The sequence below is a fragment of the Sceloporus occidentalis genome, unplaced genomic scaffold (genome assembly GCF_023333645.1).
Source record: "Sceloporus occidentalis isolate IW3139 unplaced genomic scaffold, rSceOcc1.0.p SCAF_292, whole genome shotgun sequence".
In the NCBI taxonomy this organism is placed as follows: domain Eukaryota; kingdom Metazoa; phylum Chordata; class Lepidosauria; order Squamata; family Phrynosomatidae; genus Sceloporus; species Sceloporus occidentalis.
This window is the reverse complement of record NW_028317272.1, coordinates 606,311-619,270: the sequence shown is the minus strand read 5'-3', so window position 1 is coordinate 619,270 and position 12,960 is coordinate 606,311. Positions and strand designations below refer to the sequence as shown.

The following is a 12,960-nucleotide window of genomic DNA, read 5'->3' as shown; positions in this document are numbered from 1 at the left end:
CTGTAGCGGAGGGGAGGCTTGCCGTTATGTCCGACTATGTGGGACTGCCCTGTGAAAACCAGGACTGTTGGGAGGCATGCTTTTGGTCCTTATGATAGGATCAGAATTGTGCCTTACAGACTTTCAATTTTAACCCCTCCAGCTTCTCTAGTACCAGTTCTTCTCTTTATACATAGTAATGGGGCGTGTGGCAGTTGCTATCATCGATCCATCTCTTTGGGCCCGTGCCTCGCCTGCTGTATGCAGCTCTTCCCGTCTGCCAGAATTCCTTGCATGGCTATTTGCCCAGTGTGCCCGACGGCCAGTCTGGGCCTGGTGACACTCCGCGGGTATATTCTCTATCAGTGTTGGTTATACCCCATGATTACTGCATATAGCGGGTATATGGGTACTGGCCTAAGCCTGCAGTCTATAGGAGGTAAATACCCAATGGGTATCAGGGACACCCTGTGGTCATTGTGTGTATTGCGGGTATAACGCCTCTGGGTACCGGTGACACCCTGTGGTCATTGTGTGTATTGCGGGTATATCGCCTATGGGTGTCAGTGACACCCTGTGGTCATTGTGTGTATTGCGGGTATATCGCCTATGGGTGTCAGTGACACCCTGTGGTCATTGTGTGTATTGTGGGTACATCACCTATGGGTACCGGTGACACCCTATGCTCATTGTGCGTATAACAGATATATTCCCTGTGGGTGCTGGTGATGCCCAGCGGTTATTGTTATGGTGTTGCTCTTGCTTGTAGGATCAGTTAGTTTCTAAAGCATTATCCCTATTGGTTCCAGAGGTATATTCTATGCAGGTACCAGGGCCACCCGCCTTGTTGTGTGAGCATAGTTTTACTTAAGCAATGTTTATCCAAAAATGTCCCATTAACATTGGGAGTGTCTCCTCACCAAAGTGTCTCCTTACCTTCTCCCATCTCGCAGAACGTCTCCATCCCACACTAACTCTTTGGTCGTTAACGCCACCGACTGGCCAAGACGAAGGGGATGAACGGAGGCTGTGAACCACCGCCTCCTCTCGGGGAGAGAGCGAGGAGGACGCGGGCCCCGCGAGAAATGGAAGGGACTCAGCAGGACGAGACGGACACCAACAGCCACGGGTCCAGCGGCAACGAGTCCAACAGCAACGAGTCCCGGCAAAGCCGGAGCTCTCACAGCAGCACCAGTGGAAACGGGAAGGACTCGGCCATGCTGGAAGCCACTGAAAGCAGCAAAAGGTAACAGAGAGCTAGAACGGTGGCGGACATCAAGAGAAGTCCAAAATGGAGAACGTATATAGGAAAGAGAACATACATATATATCTTTTCTTATCTTACAGCACAAACTCTAATAGTCCATCCCCACTGAGTAGCTCGATAGCTTACAGTCTCCTGAGTGCAAGCTCCGAACAGGACAATCCCTCCACCAGTGGCTGCAGGTAACCTTCAATAATGTATATTTCTCTCTTCTCGAAGGTTCCACCAGCTTGGGTGTCTTTGGACCTTCTACATTCTCCTGTGCCCTCTGTTGTCCTTTCAGACCATAACTCAAACGCTCCCCTTCCCGTCTTTATCTCGTTACAAATTCATGTAGCCGTCTTACCATTTTGAGATGATGGTGATTTTTTCCCCCCTCGTGTTGGTTGTTATACCAATATGTCTCAATTCTTGTTTCTTTTTTTTTTTCCACGCCACCTTGCAGTAGCGAACAGTCAGCCCGAGAGAAGAATCAGAAGGAGCTTATGAAGGCGCTGAAGGAGCTGAAGATACGCCTCCCGGCAGAGAAGCGCGGAAAGGGAAAATCCGGAACGCTTGCCACCTTACAGTATGCACTGTCTTGTGTGAAGCAAGTACGTGGTAAGTAACGGTGTACACACCTTCATTGCGTGAGAAAAGCGACAATAACGTAAGGCTTTCCCTGCTGCATACTGACATTGAGTAAACAATGAATTGTTTTCGTTGGTCGTCTTGCCATTTGTTCAGCTTTTCACATCAGAAATTGAAATCTTATTTTATTGTTTTATGTTGCCAGAGACGATTGTATCTTTGGGACATATTTTCGCCCCTCTTTTCTGTTCACTATGGGGGGAGTTTGCAAAGGGTACAAGAAGGACACATGGGGCTCTAACTTAAAGAATGGGAATACCAGCCTTTTCTTTTATGTTGCAGTCCTGGTTACATTGTAGCCAGGATTCGCTCTTTCCGTGTTACCTCTTTATTTGGGGTTTTCCACGCAGTCGTGTTGTGTGGTTGACCAGGCTGACCAACTTGCTGGTGTCAGCGTTGGGAAGAGGTGGTTCCAGATATCACTGAGCCAACTGTGTGGTCTTGACCCCTTAAGGTGAAAGTTGCCATCTTAACCCCGCACTCTAATAGTCTCTCTCTTGGTTTGTCAGCCAACCAGGACTATTACCAGCAATGGACCATCGATGAGTCCCAACCATGCAGTCTGGACATGTCCACCTTCTCTATCGAGGAAGTGGAGAGCATCACATCTGAGTACACCCTAAAAAATCCGGTAAGTCACCCGAGGACGTCGCCCCATGTGCTCTAATACACAGATATATTACGATCGTTTTATATTGAGGTCTTGGCTTCTTGGTTACCATGTGTCTCTGTCTCTCAGGATACTTTCTCGGTTGCGGTCTCGTTTATTACCGGCCGTATCGTGTACATCTCGGACCAGGCCTCCCTCATCCTCCACTGCAAGAGGGACGTGTTCAAAGGTGCCACCTTTGCTGAGTTCCTGGCCCCGCAGGATGTCAGCGTGTTTTACGGATCAACGGCCCCTTATCACCTGCCTTCATGGAGCAGCTGCACATCTGGAGGTAAAACAGGCAGGAGGAGTTGTGAGTCTGTGACAGACAGAAATAATCACGAGTCCCCTTCTCTGCCAGAATCTTCCTCATTCCTATTCCCGTCTTTTTTTTCCAGATACAGCCTCTATGGATTATACTCAAGAGAAATCTGTATTCTGCCGGATCAGGTGGGTATCGTAAAGATGGGGAAATAGTATATTAAAATTCTATAATGTATATCTATTCTGTATATACAGAGAGAGCGCAGCCCGAGCTATCTGTCCCCTGTATATACAGAGAGAGCGCAGCCCGAGCTATCTGTCCCCTGTATATACAGAGAGAGGGCAGCCCGAGCTATCTGTCCCCTGTATATACAGAGAGAGCGCGGCCCGAGCTATCTGTCCCCTGTATATACAGAGAGAGCGCAGCCCGAGCTATCTGTCCCCTGTATATACAGAGAGAGCGCAGCCCGAGCTATCTGTCCCCTGTATATACAGAGAGAGCGCAACCCGAGCTATCTGTCCCCTGTAAATACAGAGAGAGCGCAGCCCGAGCTATCTGTCTGACTCTCTAATCCTTGTATAGAGAGCGCTGCCGAATCCTATGGATATGACCTTTTTTCGCGGGGCCCCGGAAGTAACCCCCACCACCCCCTCGGCCCTCCTCACACAATTATCCAGCTGCGACACAAAAGACCCTTTAATTAACATCTTGACACGTCATGCGTCGCTCACCCACGCAACACCCCCAATCTGCAAAGAAACCCGGCGGGTAACCCCTTCGCTGCCAAGCTCCGCTCATACAGTGCATTCTCACCGAAGGAATACTCATTAAATCAATCCGCCACTTGTACCAAACCCGAATTTTTTTTGTATTTCTGCAAAGAATAAAATCAGCTATATATTTAGAAATCCATCCTGAATGATCTGCATGATCATTCCTCCCTAATGTCATCTGTCCCTCATTGTTAAGTTGTTGGTTGCTGTTGGGGCATCCTTTGTTAGAGTGTTAAGGGAGAAGAGAGAGAATGTCTGGATGGGATAATTCTAACAGATCTCCTATAGGAAGTGTTAATGCATTTAAAAGCTGGGATGCTTCATTCATTCGCCTTCTAAATTGTCACAACCCTCAAATTGAAAGCTCTTTTTTGTGGCAGGTGTCAGCATTGAGTACAATGTATCGAACCTCCAAGCTGCACAGACTCCTATCCAGTTTTTTTTCCTTAATAACAACCCTCTCCCCCTCCTTTCCATGTTCTCCCTAGTATTTTTACCCTTACTCCCCCTCCCCAACCCACCATTGGTTAACCCCGACCCCCAGTACCCCCCTGCTCTCGCTGTTGTCTCCCCGGCTCTGGTCTTATTGCAGGTGTGTGTTTTCAGTGGGGGCCGAGAGAGGGATATGAACATCCGCTATCACCCTTTCCGCCTTACCCCGTACCTGATGAAGGTGCGCGATTCGGACAACTCAGAGGGCCAGCCGTGCTGCCTGCTCATTGCGGAGAAGATCCATTCGGGATACGAGGGTAAGAATGAGGAAAAAGGTGCTAAAAGAGCATTCAAGATTAGAGAGAAGAATGATGAGTGATTGAGCGATCTCCCAAAAGATTAGCGGAAGGATAGCCGAGAAATGGAAAATCTTGTTACAAAGTAACTAAAACTTAATTCTTGCTTTTTTAGCTCCTCGGATCCCACCAGATAAACGGATCTTTACTACCCGACATACTCCGAGTTGCCTGTTTCAAGAGGTGGATGAGAGGTGAGATCTCAGCAACTGGTTTTATCTCCATCCTTGCCTCATTCAGACCTCCTTTGTGGTTTTCCGTCCCATCAGTATCTTCATCCCATGTCCATTCTGGCCTCCGATTGACAACCTTCTTCTCCATGTTCCAGGGCAGTCCCCCTGTTGGGCTACCTTCCTCAGGATCTCATCGGTATGCCTGTTCTTTTCTTCATTCACCCCGAGGACCGTCCTCTTATGCTTGCCGTGCACAAGAAAGGTAAATCATGCCGTGTTTACGCTTACAGAGATATGGGTCATCCAAATGTGGATTCTTGTAGATGACATCTTAAATGTAACATTCCATGGAGTAACAAATGTATCTCAGATACTTCCATACCATTCATTACCATATGTGTAAAGGTTTCCATGTTTTAGTAGAGCTGAAAACACAAGTTTTAATAGTTATTTCTCTACAAATTGTTCCCTCTTCCTCTCTATTTCGCGTTTTCTTCAACCTGTCCTTGGTTGGTTTACCCGTCTCATCGCGTGCTTTTAATTTGTTTCCCTCCTTCAGTCCTCCAGCAAGCGGGGCAGCCCTTCGATCACTCGCCCATGCGCCTGTGCGCTCGTTCTGGGGAGTACGTCACCATTGATACCAGCTGGAGCAGCTTTGTCAACCCATGGAGCCGAAAAGTGTCCTTTATTTTGGGAAGACACAAAGTCCGCACGTAAGCACCGTTATGGGGTCTTTATAGTCGCTCTTCTTTCTCTTCTTCAGCTCAAAGCATTTCTCTCTTTCCCGTTGATTCCTTTTCTCTTAAGGTCTCTTCCTTGGGTTGTCTTTGGCTCCTCTCCTTCTACTAAGCCTTTCATTCTTGCTCATTACTCATGGTTATTCACCGTTATTTTGGCTACTTCACGTCTTTTTTTTGTTTTGTTCTTCTTGTGGTGTTTTCTGTCCTTCTCTCACTCTGCGCTCCTCCTTTTGTCTCTGTCAGGAGTCCTCTCAATGAAGATGTTTTTACAGCCCCCAAGGGGGCAGAACTTAAATCTCTTGACCCCGATATTCAGGAACTGTCAGAGCAGATCCACCGGATACTCATGCAGGTACATACCTTATGTATGTGTGTTAGATATCCATCAGTTGTGCATTTGGGTACCAACCTACCGGAATGTGTGAGATCCACCTTTAAGTCATCGTACGTACTTGCGCATGGTTATTTTATGTTCATACAGAGCGCCTAGCTAAATACCCCTTATGTGTATTATTATGGAAGATTTACATAGGCAGGTCCTTCTCAAACCTGAGCAACCCTAACCTGGTAAGCCGCGCTATATAATAATATTCGTTAAGGCAATTATCATTTGCCAAGAACAGACACCTAAATAAATACAGCCACAAAAACTAGGAATAACATCTCAGCATCGGTCGCCAGAATAGCAAAATAATTAAATGGGGGCGGCCATTTTTACTTAGAGAACAGACCTCTACTGAGGTAGCACTGAGTAAAATATGCAATATGTCTGGTCATTAAATTGTATTTTAATTTTCAATACATGTCGGGGTCAGTTTTGCATGGACCCAACGGCAAGCAAATTGGCGCATGCATTGTCTATAGGACTTGAAAAATGGACTTGTGTGTCCTCAATTGGCTGCCAGCATTAAAAACAATATGGATTAGCATGTAAACTTCTTCCACGTGCCCAGTAGTAGTCTTTTCAAGCCATTGAAGCAGCGGTCAATCACATATAGGCTAGCAAATCCTCAGCGTTAAGATACATTTGATTGGCAGCTGCCAGTTCCATTGACAAGGATGGGAGTTGTACTGAGCATGTGCAAGCGGCATACTATGGTATGCTCTCTGCTTTCAACAGAGGCAGCCGAGGGAGGGATTAAATGAGACGGAATTCTAAGTATTCCGACTCCAACAACTAAAGAATGCCTACACCGGTTTGCATGCAGTCACCAAGGCCAGTCTGAGTGAAACTCTTTTGTCTGTCAGCCTGTGCACAGCGTGACCTCTGGTGGGAACGGGACCGGAGGCAGCAACACGTCTCAAGAACCGATCCACTGCAACGCGTCATCTAGCGATAGCAACGCCATGGTGACCGAGGAGGGAGCAGATCCGAAACCGGTGAGTGGCACGCGAGCCCTAACCGAACGCAGGTGTGACCCTTCGGGGCAACAGACCCGAGTCGGCTCCTCCACCTGTAGGGCAACACAGAAGGAGCTCAGTGTCTGCCCCTTCCCTTGCATGGTGACAGAGTGGCGAAGACTCTGAGTAATTATATATCACCGTTCCTAACAGATGACGTTCCAGGAGTTTTGTCAGAATGTGAATATGGTGAAGAATCAAGGACAGCAGCTTTTCCTTGGATCCAGGGCTATCCGCCCACATCAGAGGGGACACTTCCAAGGTATGATGGTTTGAAGGATATAGAAATATATATATAGCTAGAGAGATATTAGAGCTGCATCCGAATTTTTTTCCTATTCTCTTACAGCTCTTGCCCCACCTCGTTCTGTTCCCCCACCATCTGCGGCAAACGTTCCCCCGGAACCGGTACCCGGCAGGGATCCTTGCGTCCCTGAAGACCTGGCCCGGAAAGAAACGACAAATTATTCATATCAGCAGATCAACTGCTTGGACAGCATTATCCGGTAAGTGCCATCTAAGAGCTCTTGCACCGTTCCACCCTACGGCTCCTTCATAGCTAGTCGATACGTTGATAACTAAGATTATGTCTGACAACATCCTCTTGAGGTTGTCATCTCCTTCTCAGACCATTCAGCTTCCATCACCAAGAGCACCTCCTGTCCTATCTATAACACCTCCTTGTCCTTCTGTCTTCTTGTGATTGCCCCCCAGGTATCTGGAAAGCTGTAACCTCCCTGGCACGGTGAAACGAAAGTGTGGCTCCTCGTCGTACACCTCGTCCACGTCAGAAGAGGAAAAGCAAAGAACAGGGGAAAGCGACAAAGAAGGTGAGTCTTTGAATGGTTGGAAATATTGGTCAATAGCAGGACAACGTATACAGGCGCAGATGGGAAAGGGAGTACAACAGGAGAAGGGAAAGCAATAGTATTCTTTTTTTGGAGCAAGGATGGGGCAACTGAGGCCCCCCCTATCTATTTTGATCCAAAATAGTTGAAACGGCCAATATTTCTCACCCTTGTTTAACTGTTTTCTAGACCCCTCTTCTGGTCCGACTCAGCAGCAGGACTTGCCTCCCCCACCCACGCCCAGTGCGGTGGGTTCCCCTCCGCTTGCACCGCTCCCTCCTCTACCCCCAAGCAAGGCAGAGAGTGTTGTTTCCATCACCAGTCAGGGCAGCTTCAGCAGCACCATAGTCCACGTTGGAGATAAGAAGCCACCAGATTCTGGTAAGTGCTGAGTCTTGGACATCCTGACACTAGAATAGAAATACATTTTATGAAGATATGCTTTGCACTGTTTCTATTCAGCTGTTTTTTTTCTCAAAACTCACTTGGACTATCGTTTCATGCTCTCCAGCAGATATGGTTATGATGGAAGAGTCCCCATGCCCGGCAGCCCCTGCTCCACCACCTCGCCCCTTGGGTCTGACTAAGGAGGTTTTGTCAGCTCATACTCACAGAGAGGAGCAGGCCTTCCTCACTCGGGTGCATAACCTTAGCCAGCTTAGAGTCTTTGACCCTTTGCCATCTGGAGCATGGGAGAAACAGAACCAACGCCATCAGCGAGGTTGGTTTCTCAACGTCTGCTCTTTTGAGTCACTCTCAAAATGTGTTTGTGCTGTCTACTCTTTCTCCAGTGTGTCTCATGACCTTTGAAATGTTTCTTTCCTTTTGCCAGGTACAAAGCCTTCTCGCACACACCAACGCCAACACGGCTCTCCTGACACTCCCACCGGAGCATCAAGAAGTGGAGCAAATGGGAGTGGGCGCAGAGGCCGAAGCGGGAAATCCAAAGCCAAGCGCCCCAAGCAGGGGAATCCTCATTCATCCAGCTCAACGCCAAGCCCCCAGCATCCTGAAACTGCCCTCCTCCCTCCTCCACCGCCGGTTATGCCTGGTTACTCACTTCCTATTTATCCGCCTCAGGCTCCAGCTCCAGATCCTGCCCCATCGCTCAATAGATACCCCCTTGTAACTCCCATAGTAGCCCTGGTGCTCCCCAACTACCTCTCCTGCCTCTGAGGCTCCACCTACAACACCAGCTCCTCCCCCTCCAGCAGCATCGTGCCCTCCTCCTCCATCCCGCTCCTCCTCTCCTCCTCAGAGGCTATTCCCGTCTCGTTGTAGTTCCCCCCTCCAGCTTGACCTGCTGCAGATGGAGGAGTTGCCTCTGACTGCCACAGGAGGAGGGGGTGAATGGGAGTTAGAGGATGAAATAAAAGGTGGAAAAGGAGTAGCAGCCCCAGGGAGCACGGCGCCAGTAGGAGGAGGTACTAACGCTGGATCAGGAAATGGAGTGGAGGACAGGCAGCCAGAGAACTTACTGGTTAGTGTGGATTTCCCGTTAGAAAATGTAACATTTCCTTCTTGCTGTTCTCCTCTATTCTGCCTATATCCTTCAATCTCTATCATTTACCTCCGTCTGAGTTCCTCCGCTTTTGCTCTCACACCTCCTCTCATTTTCTCCTGACCTCAGGGTGATCCTCAAGAATCGTCTTCACACAATGATGCTCTCTCCAGCTCTAGTGATCTTCTTGATCTACTTCTGCAGGAGGATTCCTGCTCCGGAACAGGATCTGCTGCCTCCGGATCGATGGGATCCAACGGGGGAAGTACGTCTGCCTGTGGCACCGGTGAGTGACATCATATAGAAGGAATATTATTATAGAGGTTCAGTAGGTGACATCACTCGGGCACGACCTCTGCTTTGACCTTGCCGTCGCTCAAGGACCTTACTTAAGACAATCCAATCGCCTGTTTGAACGCAGAAATTACATAAGGAGGGCTGTGACCTCACTGGACATGCCTTGTGCAAGACAAGGACATTATTCTTTCTTGTAGTGTTTATCAATAATTATGTAATAAAGATGAAAAAAAATTCTTGTCCCACAGGAAGCAGCGAAAGCAGCAATACCAGCAAATATTTTGGAAGTATTGACTCCTCGGAAACAGATCTGAGAGTGAAGAAGGCAGAAAGAGAGGAGGAGGAGAGAAAGGCAATTAGATATGTCATGCAAGACCCGCTTTGGCTGCTTATGGCTAACGCCGATCACGAAGTGATGATGTCATATCAAATTCCATCCAGGTGAGACCTCTAGAATTTCAAAAGATCTACATTGGGGAGGGGCATTCTCTTTTTAGGCTTTTCTTCCTACGGCACTTTCACCGGTAGGGCTCATCTCCTTATCCCTCCACCCATAGAGATATAGAGAGCGTCCTTCAAGAAGACAGAGAGAAGCTCAGACAGCTTCAGCGACACCAGCCAAGATTTAGTGAGGAGCAGAAGAGGGAACTGGGCGAGGTCCACGGTTGGGTTCGGAGAGGCAGAATTCCACACGTCATCAATATTACCGTGAGTATAAACATGGGGGAAGGTTCCATGTGGTCAATCCATGGGATGAACCTCCTGATCTTCACCTCTTCTATACCTTGAAGATTTCTAATGGCTATAAATATGTTGGGTATTAATTTTTCAACCCTTCGTTTGGGGCTTCATTGGGCTTTGCCGTGAGTTAAAGCAAAAAGTTTTATGTTTTCGGCATAAACAGAATTTCCTGCTTAAACTCACCGGGGCCATCCATTGTACCTTTCAATTATCTTTCTGATGTCATTTTCTTCTGCCTCCCTATTATGTTCATGAATACCTTTTTGGTTTTATCTGATCTTCTTGCCCCATTATTTTTCTTTTTTTCCCCATTGATAGAATCTTTTCACCAAGTAGCTTGGACCAGATTATAAAAGTCTGACCAGAAGCAACAAACTAACAATTAAAATTTCATTCACGTAAACTGACCATTCCTGTCTCGGAATGTTCCTTTTACATCATCTTGACTTTGGGATATCTTCTGAGTTCTCTAGTAGTTACCATCTTAGAAGTTCTGTAGCTTGGTGAAGATACCTCCATATACTTTTTTTTTAGCTCTACAACCCTGTCTTTGATGCCTTTCTTTCCAATTATCGCATTTTGTTTAAAAAAAATGTTGTCTTCCTCCAACGCAGTCCTGCACTGGATGTTCTCCAGACGCACCACCATACGAAGAGGACCTGGACCTGTCTGTAATGATGGAAGAAGGAGGGGACTGCACGGCCGTAACAGAAGAGGGAGGCAGGGAAGTTGGGACTGGCTGAAACTGTCCTCCCCGTGTCTTTTTTTCTCTATTGACAATCCTATGCTGCCTTATAGACCCCTTTGTTCTATACATGGTTAATTCCTTGGAGTAACTGTCGAAATACACCCCCCCACACACTAAAGTGGAGGGGCAGCCGATGCTTGAATCCATTTTGGAGATGGTTGCCAACCTCCTGGTATGAGAGAGGACCAAGGCCATCTTGCGCTGTCTTCAAAGACTACAAACAGCGGTTTCAGTCGAGAAGGAAGAACACTTTGAAGGAAAAGAAGGGAAAACAAATATATTTTTATCTCTAAAGCTTTAATTTATCATTACCACAGGAAGAGCTTTGTCATAAAGTATGGGTCACAGGTTGAAGGTCGAGTCTACTATTTATACTATTTTGTCAAGTTGTAAATAAAATTCAGGTTTTTTTATTCCAGAAGTCATTAAAAAAAACATGGGGGTGGGGAATGTCATTTAAAAGTCAAATTTTTAAAATAGTGCACTTCAGTTTTGGAGACATTTCTTGTTTAGTTTTGTAAACTTTGAAAAACAGATACATGGTAACGACAACCGGGCGAATGATATAAGCCAGAGGTGGCCAATACGCTGCTTTTAAGAATACAACTCTCACAAGGCCAAGCCAGTATGAGAGTGACCTCATAGATACCAACTGTCCCGACAGCTCGGTAGAGTGGTCCTTTTATTTGACTTCCAAAATATAAATTGATATCCATATAAGATATTGAGGCATTCAACAACGCCAAAAAAAATAACAGATGGAGCCCTGATTACTCTGATCACTAAAAAATAAAATAATAAAATATTAAAAACAGTTAAATGTAAAAAATAAGACTCTAGTGATGTCACGATGACATCATAAGGGAGAACATCCAGTTCAAGAAAATGTCAAAAAAAACAATTGTTTAAAGAAATTTAAAAATAGGTGTCCAAACACCTTGTGCCCCTCCTGTTAATATACAAAAAATGTGTAATAGTGTAGAATTTGAGGGGGCATTTTACGCCCTTATAAAATAGAAATACGCTACTTGTATTTACTGCCCTATAACTTTACAGACATTGGGGGGATTCTTAAACTCACGACAAATACTAGAATCTATTTAGCAGGTTTTTTTTTTTCATTAGCTTTTGTAGACGAGTAGAAGATTTCTTTTAAAAAGTCAAAGTGTGTGTTTTGTTTTCAATTTTTCACCGTATTTTATTTTTATAGTAAAAAAAAAAAAAAAAAAAAAAAAGACAGCCCTTGTCCTCAAAAAATAAATTTTTAAATAAATAAATATATATATATATATATAACTTGTGTGGATGCAGTTAATGAGAGAGAAATCAATCATTTTCCCCAAGGGATATAAAACTTCAAACAGTCTGGTCACGAAGGGGTTAAAACGGTTGATTTTTAATGGAATCTCTTCCTAGGCGTACAGCTGAGTGACCCCAAACTTAGCGTGTGGTTTTTTTAAGTCAACGTAAAGGTCAACTACAAAAGGTTTCATACGATGGTTCAGGCAACCGATCATCCAAGGCATCGAAACCAAGATCTACGAAGGCGCGCGGCTTAAAAGCAACGTCCTAGAGATTAAATTCCATCACGTGGAGACCTTTATTCTGAAAATACAGCAGAAACAGGAAAAAAATAACGAGAACACCACATTGCAGTAAATAAACCCACTATGCAAGTACCCGAAGTCATGCACCTGTGGGAAAGCAAAAAAAAAAGACTCCGAAATCCTCAAAAAGAGTTGTCAATCATGATTGGTCAGGGGCATGCTGGGTAATATGGGATAAAAGAATAAAATGTTCCAAGCCCCTTATGTAGAATTTTTTTAATTATTATTTATATATAAAGTTATATAATATATAATAAATAATTATATATATCATTTATTATTATATAATTTTATATATATATATATATATATATAAAATTATATAATTATTTAGTTATTATATATAATTAAAAACAAAGATTACACGTAAAGACACAGTAGCCCGCTATATTATTTTAAATTTCGACATATATATCTTTTGTTCTGAATAGATACACTTTTTGCGAATTAGTAGCAAATAAATGACTAAAGGAACATAATTAATGTTAAAAATCTCCTGTCCATTAAATTTATTAAAAAAAATTAAAAAGTCTTCATTGGCAGTCGTCCTCTAACT

General features: G+C 45.2%; 1 protein-coding gene across 1 annotated transcript; it reads left to right on the top strand.

Moving 5' to 3' along the window:
* The first annotated feature begins 995 nt into the window (after positions 1-995).
* Positions 996-10,792, top strand: LOC149275372 (period circadian protein homolog 1-like). The gene is given in 23 exon segments (XM_089504803.1): positions 996-1,225; positions 1,327-1,425; positions 1,689-1,843; positions 2,383-2,504; positions 2,613-2,814; positions 2,921-2,972; positions 4,167-4,309; positions 4,464-4,542; positions 4,677-4,783; positions 5,081-5,234; positions 5,505-5,613; positions 6,510-6,641; positions 6,816-6,924; positions 7,012-7,168; positions 7,377-7,492; positions 7,700-7,891; positions 8,025-8,231; positions 8,343-8,673; positions 8,675-8,990; positions 9,141-9,297; positions 9,557-9,749; positions 9,866-10,016; positions 10,664-10,792. Coding segments are annotated over 23 exon segments (3,642 nt in total).
* Positions 10,793-12,960: the final 2,168 nt, after the last annotated feature.